This window comes from Habropoda laboriosa, unplaced genomic scaffold, assembly GCF_001263275.1.
Source record: "Habropoda laboriosa isolate 0110345459 unplaced genomic scaffold, ASM126327v1 scaffold65, whole genome shotgun sequence".
Lineage (NCBI taxonomy): Eukaryota > Metazoa > Arthropoda > Insecta > Hymenoptera > Apidae > Habropoda > Habropoda laboriosa.
In genome coordinates, this window is record NW_017100254.1 from 1,168,237 (window position 1) to 1,189,849 (window position 21,613).

Below are 21,613 nucleotides of genomic sequence, written 5' to 3' on the forward strand. Positions count from 1 at the left end.
TCTCACTATTTTTTACTAGATGTGTACATATGTGAAATATTTTAATAAATATTTTCTAAAATTTTATAAACCGTATTCAATTAATCCATAAAACCAATACAACATGATTGAAAAGATAAAACCATTTGTTAAAACATTTCCGTTAGCTTTATTATAAATTAACTTCAATTTTTGATAAAATACAAAATACTTAAAAATAATAATATTTAATATACGACAGTGACAATAGTATTATGTTATTGCTATAATTTTTCTTTAGACTTTCTAGTTTTAATATTATGCATTTGTTTATTTTTAACACTATTCGTAGAATTTTTTGTAATCCTTAGTCTTGTATTTTCTCTGTAATTATTTTGTTCTAAATTTTCTATATTACTCTCCTCGCTAATTCTATCTTGTTTTTGGCACGATAAAGAATCTGTTTTAACGGAAGACATGCAATCTTTGCTATGTCCAGATATTGCATCATTTTTATTCAACGGATCAAGATTATTTTTCTTCTCGTCGATACCGAAGTCTTGAAATAATGCAATTACTTGATTAATATTGTTATAATCGTTTGAAATTAATGGCTTTGAATTTCGTGTTTTTCTGGCACTCTTTTGCGAAGTTGCACTTTGTTTAAGGTTTTCTATCGTATGGATTAATTTCTGTACATTTTTGGTCGTCGCTGCTTCGTCTTTCTTATCTACTACTTTATATAAATGCTCTGAGATACCTGGTGCTAAAGATTCAACCTTTTCGATTATATCTTTTATGGAAATGTTTTTGTCCCCCTCTAAGGACAAATTATTTTTCAATTGTTTTGTTTCCTGTTTTGTCTGACTAATAGTGTCAGAATATTCATCATTTAAGAGTCTTCTTCTTGTTAATCTACTAGACGACCTTGTTTTCTTATATCTCGATGGTGGCGAAGGGGTGTTATCTTCATCATCACTGAAAGCCATGCTAACTTTAGTCAATTTTAAAAGTGGAGGTGTTCGATTACGTCGGAGGGTAATAGGTTTCTTCACTCGAGTATTATTGGTAGTTGGTGTCACACAAATGCTTCCCTCAACTTTATATTCTTGTACGTATTTACTTATATTAATATCCGAAGAGTTCGGAACTGTAAATTCTACAAGAAAATAAATATTACTTATATTTTGTTTTAATATAAATAGATATTACCTTACCGTAATACTTACTTGAATGATCAGAGATATCAAATATTTTTCGAAAACGGCAGTCAATTATTAATTCTTTAACGGCTATATAAATTGGGTGTCCCTTCAATTTGTTCATGTCACATATCTGTGCTGCTAATAAAATGATACTCATTATTTTTTCTTGCGAAGTGTCTAAATAACTCCTCAAGAAGTATGAAAAATTTATCAGCAATAGTATATAATCTATGGTATAAAATCGTTCTTGCCAAGAAAAATATTCGTTGTTACACTTTGCTATGTATTTTTCTTTCTTCATCAGATTTTCTTTTATTTTAAATGCACCGTAAAAATGTTGCAATGATGCTGAAATATTTTTCTGTAGCGCATATAATTGTGCTCTGATGTGTGTACTCGCGAATACCAAATAATGATAGGCTACATTCTGACAGATGTAACAATCGCAATTTTTATGGCACATGAATTTAGGCAAATCGAACACTTTGTTTCTGAGAACGGGTGAGCTATCATTTTGGGGAACATCTCTGATAGGATCTATATTTCGAATCGGTGATACAAAAATATTTTCTGAATTGATTTTTGTACAATTATTATTCATCGATTTTGTAAGCGTTTCAATGTTTAAAATATGCTCCAGCCCTTGAAGTTTCACTTCACAGTCACTCAGTTGTGCGCGTGATAAATCGATGTAACAAAGTGATTTCAATATTTCTGCGACTCTTATAGTTGCTCCTAAAGTTTGTGCGGTTTTTAATCGTCGCACTAAATGGGCACCAATTTCTCGAAAAGATAATAAACTATTCATTCGAAAAGATAAATTAACGGTTGCAGATAATAGTATATCGAAACCAAAAAGATGTTTATCTTGATATTTCCCTAAAAAAAAAAATAATGGGAGTGCAATTTTAAACGATATGATAAAATTAACAGTAAAAATATTATTTGTAGATTAAAGTTACATTTTCTCGAAGCAAGTTCCTCGTTCAAATTAACGATAGTATACAAAGTTTCAACAATGTACCGAGTGTACTCTTCATGCTTTATAGTTTCTTTGTACAAATAACAATTATACAAAATTCTATCAAGGCTGTACAAATATACAGCTATATTGCTGAAGAAAGAAATTCGTGGTAGTTGCCGGGATTCATCGAGTAACTTTCTAGCTTCATCATACTAAAAATAAAATAGTTATATATAAAAAAAATTGTTTTTAACAATTTACAAAGAGTAAATTTACCATATTGCACTCAAAATAGAAGTCTGACAAGCTTATCCAAAAAATAGCAATTGCATAAATTGTCTCATCATCATTGGTATCTTTGTGTTTGATGGCAAGCTCTTTAGCAGTAGAAATCCATTCATCATTGACATATCTCAATGATATACTACGGCCAATAACTAATAACAATTAATCAGTCTTTTAATTATGTATCTAAATTTAAGAAAAACGATATTTAAAGTATTCATACCATAAATGATCGCAAAATTGTTTTGCATTTCAGATGCTAATGTATGTGCAAGTTTCCAAATAGTAATTTCATATTCTTCATATCTATACAAATGAGCATATTCACCAGCTATTATTAATGTGTGTAGAGTTATCATTGGTTCATATCCTTTTGCAACTTCGCTCTGTTAATATAAAAGACATTTAACAATAAATTAATTTTAAATAAAGATAAATTAAAGTTACATTTATTAAGCTTACAAGATTTTGCTTCAAACATTTGTTCCACTTTTTTAATGGTATCTCCAAATACATCATAAGCCTAGAATCCACTTTGACATTGATCATGCTGTAAGCTGGAACTACGTCACAGGACTCATTTTCCCCGATTTCATTTATTTTCGGAGCGTACAATGCAAACTTGGTATTTTCCATTTCGATTTGAGTTTTTTGATTCATAGTGTGTAATTGAGTAATGTACATATAAAATTCCAAATTGGCTTGTAAACATAAAGTGGAGGCATTTGGTGTAAGTTGCTTCAAATTTAACATAGCTCGCTTGAGATATTCTGAAATATCCTCATTATAATCAAAATTTGATAAATGGTGTGCTAACATTTGAACAACGCGAGCGTATTCTACCGGGGATGCTTTTAATGTTTTCAAATCGTTAAGAACTTCATGAATAGCGGCTGAAAGATTCACTTTCGCTTCTTGCAAACTTTTTGCTTCTCTTAAACATATTTGAACGAGATCATACTTTGATAATTCAATGGATAAACCAAGCTCCTCCATTTTTAATCTATCCCTCTTTAAGCAAGTTAGTATGGTCATTTCCATTATTTCCTTGGTGGCTGATTTGTATTTTATATTTGCCCACATGCGAAATGCCTTTGACTCTGAATCATTATAACTTAATAGAGCATTTAATGCAGTTGCAGTCATTGCTTCTCTGTACATACCATGATTGTAATGAAGGGAACTTATTCTGTGTAATGTTAAGGATACAGGGTTTTGAAGACTGATATATTGACATCTTGATTGAATTCCCTCAAATTGTATAATAGAAGTAAATAGTAAAGAAAATAAAGATACACTTTCTTCATAAAAGCAGTCAGACATTATGCCTAAATTGTAAATCAAAGCACCATTAGTGCGCCATAAATGTGTCCAACATTTGCAATTACATTCTTTCATCTCATAAATAAATACTATGTTTTGCTCTAAAAATTTTCTGACAAGTATGATTATACTTTTAGACAAATCATTTGCAGATAACTTGCTAATTAAATTAATGCATCTGGTTTTTATTACTACTGCATTATATGTATCTTTTCTCATATTACAATTTTCACTTTGACAAGACTTGCATTTCTCTAATGTTTGTTTACTGAAACATGTACTTATACATCTAACTAAATTCATTGTTTCCAGTAACAAATCATCTTTTAAGTATATTTTCTTTGTTGCTTTTATACATGTTTCCCAATATATAAACAAAGGTTCTAAAATTTGTAGAATACTAAATGTGGTCCATTTAATTGCTCCTGTGTATCCATACTGTTTTGTAAGTTTCACATAGCTATCATTCAAATCTTGAATGCTTTTAACATTACTTTCTACTAAACATTCAACTGGTTTTGCAACTGTGAGGCACAGGGATTCACATAGCAAAAAACATTGATAACATTCTTCATCTTCTAGTAAAATCTTTTTAAAATAATCACTTATAGTATTAAAAATCTGTATAGCTGATTTTAGGCACTTTTCATTGATATTTTCACACATGATCCTACTTGTTATATGAAGCATATGACGGCATATGATATATTTTTCATCTTTATTTAAGAGTATCTTTGTTTCATTTAAGTATTCAATTATAAATGTAGAAAAATTAACAAAGCATATATTTGGTTCTTTGCACATCAATGCTATTTTATCCAAATATAAACTTATTTTCATAAGCAAGTGCTTTGTAGAATTTTTATATGCTATCTGTATCATTTCTAATTCATACTTTATAATATTTTTCAATTCATAATAATGTTTGGAACCTGATGGATCTTTTTGTAGAATAAGAAATTTATTATTAATTGTATTACACCATAAAAAAGCAATCTTCACTAATATATCACTCACATTTTCATGAGAACAATATAGTGCTTCTGTTTTTAAATTCAAGCATATTTTATATGCCTCATTGAACATGCACATTGCTAATAAACAACGAATTATATGAAATAAACTAGAAACAAACTTTATATTATCTGGTATTTTAGTCAAAATTGAGCACAGTAAACAAGTTAATTTATATATTTCCTTTCCTGTAGCATGATTTTGTTTATTACACTTGTCTGCAGTATGTGATAAATATAACAACAATTTAAAAATTTGTCCATTTAATTTTTTATTTTTAGTAGAAATATTTGCCTGGAAAAATTAAATATAATTATTCACATGAAAAATTACAAAATTCATTTGTAATCGTAAAATTTGTAAACTTTAAATTTAAATTGAAATACATAAACACAAAAAAAAATTTTATTACAAAAATATTGCCAACCTGAATGTCTTCTATTGCATCACTTAATTTTTCTTTTTTAATTAGTTCTCAATCCATCTCTTTATTTTTCCTTCTATATTATTCATTTTTGTGGTAAATGTTTAATTTTTTAACGGTTTGTATACACTGTAATTTCCTCACGAAGGTTACAGATCATTTCACATTAACGCGGTGCAAATATATCATAAAATAAATGTATATAAGAATACGCAAGTTGCGTTCAAATAATATATCAAGTATTTGTTATTTAATGTCATTACTATTAATTACAAAACGTTATATACATTGGATATTCATTTCTATTAATAGCATTATTATTTTTTGTACCCTTATAAAAATAATAATTAAAATTAAAATTTATAATGTAGTACTACGCTATAACATGACGAGTTTCCTATCTAGTTTTCTTTAATTTGTGCTTTCTACTTCGACGATAGAAAGCGCAAGTTTCCTTGTAACTTAACCTAGGTTGACAAAAAGGCGACTAAGAGCATATGTTGAAATATTGAATTAAAACAGTGTTAACGTTTAAATAAATATGAATTCAAGAACACAAACTAGAAGAATTCCCGAAGTGGAACCGCAAATAGATTACGTGCAATGCGACGGATTGGTAGTTATGAAAATGGTAAAGCATTGCCATGAAGAATCAATGAGTAACATGGATGTTGCTCAAGGTGCTTTGCTCGGTTTAGTTGTGCAAAATCGCCTTGAAATTACGAACTGCTTCCCTTTTCCTAAAAATGACGAAGTAATGGATGAAGAAGAATATCAACTTGCCATGATGCGCCGTCTTAGATGGTAAATTACATTTAAATTCAATAATTTTGTCTAAGTATAATAATATAAATAAGTGCAACATAATTTTTTTACAGGGTCAATGTTGATCATTTTCATGTTGGATGGTATCAGAGTGCAGATGTTGGCAATTTTTTGAACGTGTCACTGTTAGAATCACAGTATCATTATCAAACTTCTATTGAAGAATCTGTAGTGCTTATATATGATACAGCGAAGTCTGCCAGAGGTTTTCTAACATTAAAAGCATATAGGCTTACACCACAAGCCATACAGATGTATAAAGAAGGTGAATTCACACCAGAAGCATTACGTACCTTGAAGATTGGCTATGAGAGTTTGTTTATTGAGATTCCAGTTGTGATAAAGAATAGTAATTTAACCAATATAATGATGTCTGAATTGGAGGAAATGATTCCTGAGGAGGAAGGTACTAAATATTTGGATCTTGGAACAGCTACAGTCTTGGAGAATCAGTTACGCTGCTTAATGGATCGTGTAGATGAATTGAATCAAGAAGCCATGAAATTCAATAGGTATCAACAGCTTGTTGTTCGTCAGCAACAAGAAAAGAATAGACTTTTATCTAAGAGGGCTCAAGAGAATGCTGCTAGAGCTGCTAAAGATGAGCCTCCACTACCAGATGATGATATCAATAAACTAATGAGACCATTACCTGTTCCACCTAGACTGAACCCCATGATTGTGGCTGGACAGATTAATACATATAGTGAACATATTTCACAATTCTGTGCCCAGAGTTTAGCTAAATTATATATTACTCAAAGTCTTCAGAATGCAAAAGAATCAAAGTCTTCACATTGAGATATTCTTAACTATAATTTAAAAATTTGTAATATTGAAAACTGAAAAGTGACATTAAAAACAATAAAGATTTATAAAACAATTTATAGTTATATTTAATCTTTGTTTTTACTTTTTTGATAACATATTTTTGTTTTAAACTTATATGAACTTTTTTTCAATTGTGTTGTGAAAAAGGAGAAAAGAAACTCGGAAAATAAAATACACTTTATTAAATTAGTACAATCTATACAATGAATTGGTTATTACTATTAATATATATGAAAATTTAAGTAATTTAATTTTTCTCGTTTTGTATGCATTGCAGTACACATTTTCTTTTCATTTTCTCCTTTATTTGTGTAAATGTCATTTTGATTCGCTACAATCAAATGCTTGATCCGTACAATCTGGAACAAAAGTTAAATACGCGATACGAGTTGATTCATAGAGGCGGATCCGAAGTCAGTACCGGATTGCGATTTCGCGCGCCCCGTGCTTTCATGTCTAACCTCTAACTAGAAAATAGTTTCGCATATTTTTGGTGAAGTTACATTCCTTCAACCTGTTACTACCATCGTCTAGAATTTTCTTTCGATTTCGGTATCAACATGTTTCATGTATAAGAAGCAGATCGTTCCGAAGTCATGAAAGCGTGTTATGTTCCGTGGACACTAGTGGTACAGTCGTTTAAATTGTTCATTTATGTGCCACGAAATCGCACACACGTTAAAGCGCAAATACGTAAATGTCAGTCATACGGCTAAGCAGATCGGTGTAGGTATGTGACCGGGTGTAATCAAACAATTTGAAACAGGGAGACGAAAAAACTTGTCGCACCAATAGTTCGAATTTCAAATCGCTATTAGTATATGTACTTACAATGGAGGGCCGCCAGGTATGTAAACCTGCTAGAAAAACAAAAGTAATCCATGTAGTGTCACTTACTTTAACCGAGTCTTTGCATTATGACTCATTCTTTTATAAGGCAGTTAAAGATAATCTCGTTGTATTTCGGGTATATGTTTGCCACGCTCATGTACGATTTTTTTTTCAGGTAAGAGCGCTGTATGACTTTACTGGAGAGCCAGGAACAGCAGAGTTGTCCATCACAGCAGGAGAAGTGTTGACTGTCATGAGAGATAATGTGGGTGATGGATGGTGTGAAGGGTTTAATCAGAGTGGAAAGTCTGGGTTATTTCCAGCAGCATATGTTCAAACTGTTGAAACAACAGCATCTGCTCCAAGTATGCTCATTGAATTATTTTGCATTTAATTAGATATAATGGTTTTAATGTTTGTCATATTCAAATATTCTCATGTGTTAGATGCTATGACATCATCCCAACAGAGTTCAGGAGACTATTGGGATGATGATTGGGATGATGACTCTGAAGTTGGTCAAACACAGGCATATGTTCCTCAACAGCAGCAACAACAACTGCAGCATATGATACAATTACCACAACAGCATAGTGTTGATTATGGAGATTCAGTTTCTATGCAAACTTATCATTCTGTGATACCTGAAAGGCCTATACCCAACATACCAAAGAAAAACAATAAATTTTCTACATTAATTAAGTCTGGTGAAGATAGTTTTTTATTAGGAATGAAAGTAGCTAATGTTCCTGAAAGTGAAAAAATATATATAGATGAGATTGAAAATGGACGCTATAGATGGGCTCCAAGAGGAGACTCTTACAACTGTGTAGTCACATCTCCTAAGAAGGGATCTAAACTAAAGGGTCTTAAAAGTTTTATAGTTTACCAACTTACACCAACGGTAATATTTAATTTTATTCCTTAAATTTTTGTAATTAGAGGTACCACTAATAATAATTTATGTATTATAGTTTAATAATATTCAAGTTTCAAGAAGATACAAACACTTTGATTGGCTACGTGAACGTTTAGAAGAAAAATATTGTTTTATTCCTATTCCACCATTACCAGATAAACAAATATCTGGACGATACGAAGAACAATTTATCGAACATCGACGCACACAATTGCAAGAGTTCGTCGATTATGTGTGTAGACATCCTGTGCTTGCGCGTAGTCGCGTTTGGGAACATTTTATGACTTGTACAGATGAGAAAAGGTGGAAAGCCGGCAAGAGACAGGCAGAGAAGGACGAATTGTTAGGTGAAACTTATTTTAATGCCATTCAATGCCCTGAAACGAGTTTAGACGTTATAAAGGTGGAAATTCAAACGGACGCTTTTAGTAGATTTATAAACGGATTAGATCCAGTAGTTAAGAATTTTATGGCTATGGCTGTTGACCAAACGAAGAAAAGTCAGGCTCTTTACAAAAGGGAATTCCAGAAAATTAGTCAATGTTTTAGCGCGTTAGGTCACGCGTTAGAAGGTGACGACAGTAGTCGAGGAAGACTGACTTATGCGTTAAAAGTAACGGGAGATGCCTATAACGATATAGGCAAATTGTACGAGGAACAACCCAAGTTTGATTGGGAACCTCTTGCTGATAAATTTCATATTTATAGAGGAATTATCAGTAGCTTCCCAGAAGTAATCAGTATACACAAGGTAATCGATAAAGAAAATTCGGTTCTATTATCTTACAATCGATGTAGTTTTATGAAAACATCTTTGAAAATATTTGCTAACATACTTTCTTTTTCTTTTTTTTCCTTTAAATATATTTAGACTGCTGTGCAGAAGCGAAAAGATTGCGAGAGGCTAGTAAGCGAGAATAAAATGGAGCTGCAACAATTGCGAGATCTCTCCCAACGAACGGACGTGATGGCACGTGCTCTTCTCGCTGAAGAAATGCATTTTCAGACGGAACAAGAGATTCATTTAACTCAGGCGATGAAAACGCATCTTACAGAGCAAATTACGTTTTATCAAAAGATTGTAGATAAATTGCGGGAAGCTTTAAATGCATACGAAGGCTAGACTATGTATCTAATATAATGTAAGAGTGCTTTGTTCATATCATTTGATGTAATACGTAATATCGAAACGTGGTATTTTTATTTGAAAATGTACGAGCTGTATGAAATGATGAACAGAATCTCTACATTGAAAATATACAAGAATTTTATGTTCGTGTTTAAATCACGAATACGATCATACAGTGGCAAATACATTATGTTTAATTATTGATAAGCGTTGATTACAGAAGAAATTATGCGAGTTACAGAGAAGAAGGGGCCAATAATTTGTTTCTAGATGTTACTACCAAAAAGCCACGCGTATATGTATGTGTGTGTGGGTATATATATATATGCAAGATATTTTCTATTTATAGTATTTTTTCATACTCATTTCAGTTGTACAATTACGTGTTATCAGTATAACTAATTAAACGGAAAAAAATTATAAGACAGACTGAAAAAATCAGTAAAATACGATTTTTAGAAGCCAGAAAAATTTAGCCTCAACTGAACGGGAATGTTAACGATGCATAGTAATATATTAAATGTCAATATTAATGTTAATCTTCCGTGGCTGCTATTTTTGAAAATTGGAAGAATCATTGCATCATTTATTTTTGTCATGTAACTTTAATTATGAACGTTAGATTAATCATTAATTTTTTACTAAGTACAGTTTTATACATATATGTGTGTATGTCATTTACATGTTTCATTACATAATGATATTAACACATCCTTGAAATGTAAGCTAAATTTTAAACATACCCCATCAATAGTAAATCAACGTGTATTACAAACTAGACTGCGATGGTTTACAGTTGAAAATAAAAGTTTACATTACGTCCTGTAAAAATACGTGAAACCTATTATTTTTCTTTGTATATTGTAATTAATAAATATTAATACTGCTTGTTACATGTATCTATGAATCATGCAAGTATTCTTTACTGTATTATAGATAGACTTCGTAAGTACAATGTCATCAGTTGAGTAAGAAAGAAGTAAATCATTATAATTAAATATCAAATAAAATATAGATATTTATTGAAAAATGTAACATTTTAGATTTTTATATGATGTAATGTAAACTTTTTTTTTCTTAAATTATTAAATGTAAGCCTCTATTTATTAAATTATTTTTATGCCCAAGCTATTTGATTTTTATAGTTACTTAGAAGAAAAAACGAAAAATAAATCGTAAATAAGTTTCTGTACACGTAAGACTTGATAAATTTCAAGTCTTTCATGTATTATTGATTCGTAATTTTACGTTTTATAAAGGCAGCCACTGTATGTTGATAAATCATTAATATAAAATGTAACAATCATGTAAATGTCTTATTTAATCTGTTGTATGCAAACCGAAATTGTTACACATTTATTACTTAAAATATAAATTAAGGCATATCATTGTTAATGCATTTAAAATAATTTGTATAAAAACGCAAACACATGCAACTTTTGTAAATGTTATCATTATGATCATCATTATTATTATTGTTACCATTTGCATCAACTATGTTTTCCTTTTCATGGTCGAAACGGAACTTCCATTAAACGCGTATTAAATAAGTAATTATTTTTACTTATTCCATAGTTTGTAAGCGTTCTAACATTTGCGTTTTGCCTCTTCAATAAACTTACAATTTAAGACAACTTCTTAGAAAAAGTTAGCTTAATGCATTGACGTGAAAAAACAGAAGTTGAATCAGCTAAAAAGTCCGAAAATTATTTGATATCCGCCTTTTTTACGATTCTCTTACAAGCTAGTTTTCTGAATAAAATAAATTACTATCTTGTCAAGCAATGCATACTACAAATTTAATCGTTTTTATTCTCGATAGTATCGAACGTTTAAATGTATCGAATTCACAGTTTTTGATGTTTTACATATCTCAAAGGAATCAGCAATTTCAACCGGTTCTTTTAAAGGGTATATGAAATACATTGGCACTGTAAACTAGTATAATATATTCTGATTACTAAGATCCTCTGCGTAAAGTTGGTAAACTCGTATTGTTAATTTCTAAAACAGCGTTGCCTTTTCATATCTCGCGTATAATAATTTAACAATGAAACACTTGACAATAGTAGTCCCCACACGCACAAATTCAAGCACAACAATTGCAAGGCTTGTGTAATGAGAAAAAGTTATAATAGGAAGAAGTTTTGTTCCTGTAATCGGTCGATAAATATAGGAGCGCGTTCACGCTTAATTTGTAGGCAACAATTAAAATACTTTTTAATCAACAGTACATTCTCCCAACCCTCTCGTTCTCTTTCTTTCACACTCTCTCTTTCTCTTTCGCTCCATACACACTCTATCAGTCTGGCGTTATAGTTTTTTTTTTTTTTTAAATCGAATAAAACTGCAGTAACAAGTTGTTTTTTCTGTTCATTGCTATTTAAAATCAGCTTATTTTTACAATCACATTTTGCAATGTTCCTGCCGATATGTTTATTCGTGTGGCACGGTTTTCTTCGTTTTCTTTCTTTCTTTTTTTGTTCATTTTTAAATACAAGCTAAGCTTCTTTTATTTCATTCTAGAATTTTTTAAATTACAAGCTCATCAATAACGCACAAATATTTAGCATAAAAAAATGCTTCTTAACGAATCCTTCCTATTAGATGACACGATGTTGGTTACATAAAAAAGTACAATAGAATACATGAATTCAATTCAAGCAAATATAAATTAGAATAAAAATGTAAATATTTTTACTTTAATTAAAGAATAGACTAATTACTGATTGTAACTTATAACAATATACAATAATCTTAACCACTTTGGATATAGTATTACTTTTATGTAATCTTTACGTAATATATTTTGAATTCTCTCCGCTCGATACACCATCATCGTGTCATCCAAGGCACTTTAAAATGGTACGTTATTTTGCGCAATGAAACTGTTTATCAATTGAAATTTTAATACTACAAAGTTTTGACAAGAATACATAATTACTGCACGTACTTCAATTATCATCAAGTTTCATTCTAAATCAATTTTCATGTCAAGTTATGCTTGTTAGAACAATAATATCTATCTTATAATTAATATAATTATTATCAATTTCAAAATCATTACGTTAATGTTATATGAATAATTACCGTTTTTCATATAGTAATTTACTACCACGAATAGTGCCCGGTACACGGACGGATGTCTAATATGATAGTTCAAAGTGATTATCATGTTTATAGATTAAAGTTAAAGAGAAAGAGATAGTAGTTTATGATAAAAGGAGTGCCCGCTCGATAAACAGCAATTAATCTTTTCTTATCCGAATATATGACACATGATTCTCAGATATATTTTTCTTTTCATTGGAATATAATTTAGATTTATTTCAAAGCACGTTTAAAAGGACACGAAAAAACATTGAATTTTGTCGATACAATTTTTTTTACGCATATTAACACATAATTGGATGTTTTTCGTTTTTCATCTACATAATATAACTTGGTAATTTAAGTGAAAACATTCCGAAACGCCGAAATCGATCATTGTGAAAAATCATTTTGTACATTCCAACTAAGATGATTTTTATATTTCTATTTCAATGAAAATTCTCAACATTTGTCATTAATATTTTTCTTCTTTTTTATATATATCGATTTACCACTGAGTGAGAGACCACAGCAACATCATTATCACAAGACTACAGTATTATTGCACTTGTCTGCAATTACTTGTAAAAAAATAAAGTAATACCACCAAGTACTAAAAGTATTTTTCGAACGTTTCGTTGAAGTACCTGTTTGTTAATCAAATACTGAGTACCGCATACGATTCTCTGATCTTTCACATTACAATAAGATACAAATATAAATAGCTAGATTATATTTCAATCTGTTTGGAACTTATACAATTAATATAATAATCATCGTACTCCACAACAAGTATTAAATACAAAAATATTTGTATCGAGTTGTTCGTAACACACCGATAGTACTTACACATGTACATCAAGTTGCGTAACATAAATAATATGTACATCCTTTTGCAACACATATAGTAGGATATTAATTGTTAGTTCTTAACTAATCCAATACCAAGTTTGTGCTTTTTACTTTTTCAAAGACAAGCCAATCTTAATATTAAAACAAATTTCTGATAATTTCTAATACGATAGAAATATAATAAAAAATTGATTATATCAAATAAAATTACACAGTATACAAAATATCGTTGCTCTTAAAAATATTGTACAAGAAAATAAAAATTTCGACCCTATATAATTCGCTTTTTATATTTGCATCTTGCACAGAGACAAATGGGGGAATCGTGTATGAATTATGTACATTTTCCATTTAAAACCTTCAGTGCAACATATCGATAAAAATATCAGTAGAGCAATATACACGTATGTATACACGTATTAAATCTAGTTTCAGATCTCTGATTCGGAGCTCTTATAGTGTACTAATATCACTATGTAACAGAAGGAGTACCTGTGTACACAATATACATATTTTGCAATACGGTGCACTGTACATGACTTGTATAAACGTTTATGTTCATGTCATAAAATAAGATATATATATATATATATATATCTTATTTTGTATGGCAAGATTCTCTCTCTTGTTTTTGGAGCAGTCTGTCTTACAAAAACATCTTTTGCTAAGTTTGCCTTTTGCTTCGTGTTTTTCGAAAAAACGCTGTTAAAAGATAGTACATTCGATTGTATCGTTCATTGAAAAGTACCGGGCAAAAACCTGCGTTGGAGTATTTCATTCGTACAATTATCATGACACAGTTGCGAGAGATTAATTTTTTAGTATATCCTGGTGAGAAAAATTCTAATTTCTACATATAATTCATTTAGAAAGCACTGCCATTTTGAAATTAAAAATTATTCTTTCCTCACGACTGTGTCAAACTATACCAATAAAACACTCTAGAAGCTGAGCATACAATTTCTCATAGAATTTAAAACATATTTGCCAGGATACAACAAGATCTTTACATCGCAAAAAATCATCTAAACAGCCACTATTCGTTACACCAAACTTTATAAAAGCTAAAAACTTGTCGTTGTACTGTTCACATTGTTTTTTTTTTTTACACATTTTAACAGATTTGATCCAGCAAGATCTTTTCTTAGTATCGTGAGATTTCATAATCTGCATGAAGTTTATCTAAATATATATTAACAACATCTCACTTGATCAAATTATATGCCGTATTATATTGCAAGAACCTCTATCGACGGCTACAGATTCGAGTCTATTGTGAATTTATATACCAAAAAAAAAAAAAAATGCACAGTGAAAAATCTATTATAACTTGCTCGAACAAAGCCTGCAAAACCGAGGAGGGCGATAAAACAGAAGAATATTGGGAAAATCGCCTTATATCGCGCGGGCTGTTTGATATATATACATATATGTGTATATGTACGAATTTTGTAATGTACATAATCGATGGTAACCGTGTCACAGGAGACCACAATGAAACAGATTAGCTGGAATCTATACAAGCTCTTGCCGGATCGTAATAATATTCGGCAAGAGGATACAATACCACCTCGGCGGCATCGAATTATTTCATCATAGAAGAAAGTTAGCAGCGTGACTCAGCTTTTCTTATACTTTCTTTGCTTTCTAAGATACGATACATTCGTTTGAAAGAGAGTAGACAGAGCGGTGCGTGTGCTACCCCACAGCTTGAAGCGTTTGTTGCGTAAGTATAACGGTGAGTTTGGAGTGATCGGAATGGGAATAGGATTCGGGGCCACCAAACTTGACACGGGCAACGATGGTGGCTCGAGCATTTGCTTCAATTGAGGTTGATTTGAGGCTCCACTGATCTCGGTTGTTGGTGACTGGGGTTGGATTGCGATTGATCGGGGTATGGCGTGGGGTTGCCGCTGGAGGGGCCTGTTGATCCTGGGCCCTGCTGCTGTTGGCCGCTGTTGAGTGCCAGTCGTTGCATTTGACGTATGACCGTGGCTGCGTGGTAAGCTTGCTGCAACCATGAGAGAAGAGGAAGACTTTCCTACGGAGCCTGGCGAGCAAACACATACGATCAGCAGCGAAATAATCATCTATTTATACTAACCTTCCACCTTGATTTGGCGAAATTCTTTTTAAGTTGTTCCGATACAGTACCATGGATGTTTCTATTGCTAGCCGCGTTGCCGGAAATCCTGAAAAAAAGATCAATTGCGTGATACTACGTCGTAAGTGAAACCGTACGTGAATAAGTGAAGCATATTCACAATAATTGACTCTATTGATTATATTGTCTATATCGAAGTATTTGTGTCGATGCACTGGTCAATTTTTATCGTGTTAAGAGGAGATATGTTAACGTTCATTTATCTGTGAGAATTACTGAAGAGTTTTAATGCGAGGATAACAATATTTTAATTTGAATAAGGAACTCTCTATTGTCGCACACATTTTGGGAGTAAGTGCGGATAATTCACTCAGTAATCATGTAAGAAGTTTAATTAATGAATGACGAAATAAATGTAATTCTTTTACTTACTTAGTCCGTCTATCTTATATATTAAAGGCAATTCAATCCCTGTAATATTTTTATCGCTTGAATTTTTAAAGTACAACTACTCAAAAATTCACAGCCACAAAGATACGCTCTAGAACGTGTATATGAAATATCGCGAATGCTTGAACACGACTTCGTTATTGAATATAAATATTTATGCACAAGCAAATGATAATTTCACGTCAAATAAATTATATACAATATCTGAGTGGAATAATAATCTTACCAAGGATGTGCAAGGGCTTGCTTGCAAGTATAGCGCACATCGACATTGACGCACATCAACTTGTGAATGAAATCCTTTGCAGAGTCACTGATATCGTCCCAGTACGGCGAATCAAATTCAAATTCACCTATAACAGTCTGGTTAGCTTTTTGCTATAGAGTAGACGATTTTAATATGAATTATTTCATTTTAAAATAAATATTTTATTTGGAAGAAGTACTGTTAGGTTCACACTTTATACAAGTAAATTTCTCTCCCGTAATTCCGTAGAGGCCTCTTTTAAAAATTTTCTTTTCATTTGGACATCAATGATATCACGACTGAATTTTTAATGCTCATTTTTTGAACATTAATAATTAACGACTTTCACAAAAAACGCGAACGCACACAAAAGATCATTTACTTACTACACTAGCATGTATATAGCAGCATACAAAAACTAGAATAGTACCTTAAAAATGAAAATTTCAAGTTAATGTACAGCTGCATGTGCTTGTCGATCCTAAAAGTAGTACCTAAATTGAAGTGATAGTATAGTCCTTCCAAACGACAATAAACTTGTACCCAAAAGTAGTTTTATTACCTTTTAAGATTTGTGCAAACAAATTAGCATCATTCTCGTCGTAAAACGGTGGATAGCCACATAACAAGATATAAGAAATGACCCCTATGCTCCACACATCCACAGCTTTTCCATATGGTTTTTGTGCTAAGACCTCTGGAGCTGTACATATAAATAATACATATATTTAAATTTCATGAAAAAAAATGATCTCTGTATATTCAGTTCAATAAGATTAAACATACCAACATATCCGGGAGTACCACAAGCAGTTGCCATAATACCAGAGTCTTCCATTTTTGATAGGCCAAAATCACTAATCATGATCTTACTATCTTCATCTGGACTATAATATAAAAGGTTTTCAGGTTTAAGATCTCTATGCACAACACCTTGATCATGCATATAATCCACAGCTTCTAAAACTTGTCTTATTAAACCTGATGCATCTTTTTCTGTATAGGAACCTTTTTCAACAATTCTATCAAACAGCTCTCCACCAGTAACCCTAATGTAGAACAAATAAATGTTAATTATGAAGTTAGAACTTGGTAACTTATAGGTGTATGAAGATACTCACAACTCCATAACTAAATAAACTTTGTGTTTGTCCTCAAATGTTTCTAGTAACTGAACAATATTTGGATGTGTTAACCTGAGAAACAAAATTTATGATTAAATTATAAAATAATTGATATTTGAGAAAAACACAAATAAATTTATTTCCAAGAAGTGTAAATTAAATATTTTACCTTCGTAACACTCTAATTTCATTTTCTAAGGAGTCTTCTTTTCCTTTTAGTGCTTTCTTATCAATTATTTTCACAGCATACATTTGACCAGGTTTTTCTTTACTTTCTGCCAAACGTACTTCAGAGAAAGCACCCCTGTACAAAAAAATATAATTACATATAAGATTATATTCCATAAAATTAAAAGATAAAATATTAAATACAAAAAGTTTATTTTTAAAAGTTAATTTTGTAAAATAAAATTAACATTGCCATGTTTAATACAAAGGTTTTAGCATGATAATAGAATTTTTAATGTACATGCTATGGTATTACATATTAGACATTATATGACAAGTAAAAAAAGTAATTTTAGTAACATAAATAACAGTATGTGAAGTGTACTTAAAAGTTAAGATAGTTATACAATATTTGTTGCTAACAGGAAGTACTTTCTCTTTTCCAATCCATTATAAAGTATCTAACAAACAAGTTTTCAAATACAAATTAACACAAAGATATCAAGCTTGTTGCAAATGTAACACAATTTTTTATTACATACACATATCTTATAATAATAAATAATGCACATTTAATATTTATTTTGTTCAACAATCATTATTATAATTTCTATAAACCATATAAGCAAGGCACATAGTATTTTTAACATATTTTTCCATAAATCCAATTTGAAAAAGTAAAAAATATAAAATACTTTGCAATGCAATTTTCTATTTTAAACATTTTAATGATAATACGTGAATAAAGTAAGTCTAAAACCACAGTATCTATATATAAATAATTAAATTTGTGCCAATGAGTAATTTTTGGATCTTACAAGACGAAAAGAAACGCATTAAAAATAAACCGTTATTAGAATTCGCATACATTATTCAACAATATTAAGAAAACTAGCCTTTTGACAGTTTAATATGCAAATTTTCACCGATAAATAACTAAAATAGATCGTTTCATTAATCATTTCATTAATCAAATAATACCCGATCACTTCAAATTTAATTACAATATGAAAAGGACATACATTCGAAAGTCCCTAACAAATATGTTTTATTACTTTCCGATACGCAGTCCGTAGCGACGTATAATAAGTACATACGTTCCAAGCCGCTCCTTTAGGATGTATTTGTCCTCGACAGACGGCGATTTATCATCTTTCCCATCCTTTTTAATCTTCTTGTTAGAGTCTTTTTTACCGAAGAGCGGCATCTTCGGAAGTTTCGTCTAACGCACAATTCAATAAGCACACACCAATTCTCCAAGAATTCTTCTGTTAAAATTCCGATCCCTTGAACCTTATTGCGGTGATTCTGACAGGTTATGCCAACGAAGTATCCGCGCAGAGAGAGATGCAGAAAAATTCGTCGTTTCACCTACTAGTAGTTTTCGATCATTCGGCAGTGATAATACAGAAAAGATCGTCGTCAAACGACTGGTAAAATCATCGTTTCAATGCGGTGAATGATCATGAACCCCAAGACCTTTCCACACGTAAACGATAGCAGATAGCCGTGCGCTATGATGCTCCACTTCGCGCTTATCCGTGGACCGAGTTTGACACGTATTCGTTCCGCGCACTATTCCGCTACCGAAACGTTCTATTCCGCGTATCGGGCTCAGGGTCGCGGCCTCGCGCCCTCGCGGTACAGCTCCTACTATGCAGCAGATAGCTTGGACGTGCGTACTTACGTACTAGCTACCGGTCTACCCCACTTTTATCGTACTGCGATATTTCTTTTTGTCGTTTCCGATAAACGCACGCTAATATTCGGGTGGATCATGATGCTCTCAGCCTTCAACTCGTCAACTCTCGTCTGAGCCACTTTCCTCTCATGACACTGTAGCGCTCGAGAGTTGACCGTATACTTTGTTGCAGCATTCGTCGATGATAATACAGAGCAAAAGCGCAGTATGCTGCAACAGGGATTCTCAGATCTTTTTTATGCGTTTCCATTTATTAAAATGATCAAGTTATTATTTGGATGGTTAATCTAATAAGTTCAAATTTTCTGTATAAAAGCTTGAGAAAAATTTAACATATGGGAAACGATTTACTTGTGCTTGTAACTTTTTTTCAAGAAGATTTAGTTTATTCGATGTAGTTTGAGAAGCACTGCATGGGGAATGTATTTCAAAATTATTTGTACATTTTGTTGGTTATAATATTTTATGTACACATGTGCATTCGATTTGTACATGTTTACTTGCCAATTGCTTAGTGATCGTTTTAAGAAGTATTAAAGAACGCGTTGTATCTGTTACAAAGTTAAAAAAAATGTCATGAAATCGCATAAATAGAAAGCATCCTTGATACGCTATCGTCGTACGAAAATTTGTTCTGCAAGCTTATACATAGTTGCGGTAGTTTGTGGATGTTAAATTGGTCAAGATATGGAAATTTTATTATAATACGTTTAAAAAAATATTAATATTTCGATAATCACAATATTAATTATCTGCAATAGAAATGATTACTTTTCAATGATTTTAATTGTGTTTGTCGTAGAAATAAAAAATGATTTATAACAGTAAACGTAAAGTAATTAATTGGGTTTTAATAATGGATTTCAATAATGTGATTATGACATAAAATTGTCAGATATGTGCTTTTGTTTTTGTCAATATTATATTAGCATTATATTTTTTTTACTCAATTATTTTGTAAATATTTGTCACCATTAACTTTGTTTAATTTCTTTATTTCTTAAGTTGACCTATATATTTAAGTTAAAGTGAAAAAATTTGTAAATACCATGTGGTCCTCTCACATTACTCTATTGCTTTATTATGTAATAATATTCTTAGTATTTTATGAATTTCAAATTGAATTTTCAAAAGACCATTTGGCCTTGTTAAGAACAATATTCTTTCAAATTATAACTGAAAAAAATGAATGTTATGTCATGAATGCTAAAATGAATAATAACAGTAGAATCTATACCTATTTGTATAATAATATACTTGAAATGAAATATTTCAGATCTAAAAAGATATGAATGAAGTAAAAATATATACTGAAAGGGTTTTTAGAAGCAAATAGTAAACCAAATTTAGCTAATATATGGAACATATTAATTTAATTTTACAAATAACTGTTATTATTATAAATACTTATAATATTCTATACCATATACATATGTCTGCATACAACCTCATATATTTACAGCATATACAAGAAAATAAAATATGTAATAATACAAGATTACAAAATGCTTTAAATTTTTTTACTTTTTTCAAACATATTACATTGTCCCTACTTTTTAGATTGATACCCTTCTTGTTTGTAACTTCTTACTTTATCAATTGATCTTTTTCTTATGTGAGAGGTAAATCTTCACGCAAACATTTTCTTATACGACCAAAATTATTTTTATATTCCACCCAGTCATTTTTATTTGTTAATTTTCATTCCCTTCATCTAGAAGAAAGACTATTAACAACTCAATCAAACCATACTGTGTGAATAAAGTAAAATAATTTTTAATGTTTTAATAGTGCAATATTTTTTTTTGTGATTTGCATCTTTTACTTGACGTTACGTGTTGCAATAAAGTATTTCATTATTGATTATTTTATCGAATGTTTATCGGAGACATCAATTGTAGGTTATAATATAATAATATACTAGTATTTACCATTAAAACATATTTCAGGTACAAAATTTAAAATATATGTAGTTTACGACATGTTTTGAAATAAGTACCTTTACTTTTATTTTGAGCAATCACACTTTTAAGTGAAATTTTTAATAATTCATAAATTTGTTCATATGCAAACTAACACGGATAACTCTTTCAAAGAACTTCCTACCAATATATCAAATCGGTAACTATTTAGAGCATTGTATTATTGTTCGAATAAAAGCAATTGAA

The 21,613-nt window shown here is 30.7% G+C and overlaps 4 protein-coding genes across 4 annotated transcripts; 2 read left to right on the plus strand and 2 right to left on the minus strand.

Annotated features, from left to right (window-relative positions):
• Positions 1-242: 242 nt before the first annotated feature.
• On the minus strand, positions 243-5,262 carry LOC108572216. The gene is given in 8 exon segments (XM_017934414.1): positions 243-1,117; positions 1,188-2,042; positions 2,126-2,339; positions 2,404-2,564; positions 2,636-2,798; positions 2,875-5,043; positions 5,177-5,224; positions 5,227-5,262. Coding segments are annotated over 8 exon segments (4,521 nt in total).
• A 366-nt stretch (positions 5,263-5,628) lies between these two features.
• Positions 5,629-6,799, plus strand: LOC108572409 (eukaryotic translation initiation factor 3 subunit H). The gene is made up of 2 exons (XM_017934646.1): positions 5,629-5,977; positions 6,052-6,799. The coding sequence occupies exons 1-2, from the start codon at positions 5,715-5,717 to the stop codon at positions 6,797-6,799; spliced, it is 1,011 nt and encodes a 336-aa protein (XP_017790135.1). The 5' UTR covers positions 5,629-5,714.
• Positions 6,800-7,332: 533 nt separating this feature from the next.
• Positions 7,333-9,702, plus strand: LOC108572383 (sorting nexin lst-4). Its single transcript, XM_017934617.1, has 5 exons — positions 7,333-7,676; positions 7,836-8,025; positions 8,107-8,564; positions 8,635-9,330; positions 9,451-9,702. Exons 1-5 carry the CDS (start codon positions 7,662-7,664, stop codon positions 9,700-9,702), a joined length of 1,611 nt encoding a protein of 536 aa, XP_017790106.1. The 5' UTR covers positions 7,333-7,661.
• Positions 9,703-15,394: 5,692 nt separating this feature from the next.
• LOC108572341 (calcium/calmodulin-dependent protein kinase type 1) lies at positions 15,395-19,279 on the minus strand. Its single transcript, XM_017934561.1, has 8 exons — positions 18,841-19,279; positions 17,745-17,879; positions 17,573-17,647; positions 17,238-17,500; positions 17,014-17,154; positions 16,431-16,557; positions 15,755-15,842; positions 15,395-15,661 (listed from the first exon to the last, which is right to left on the minus strand). The coding sequence occupies exons 1-8, from the start codon at positions 18,948-18,950 to the stop codon at positions 15,473-15,475; spliced, it is 1,128 nt and encodes a 375-aa protein (XP_017790050.1). The 5' UTR covers positions 18,951-19,279; the 3' UTR covers positions 15,395-15,472.
• Between the last annotated feature and the right edge of the window lie 2,334 nt (positions 19,280-21,613).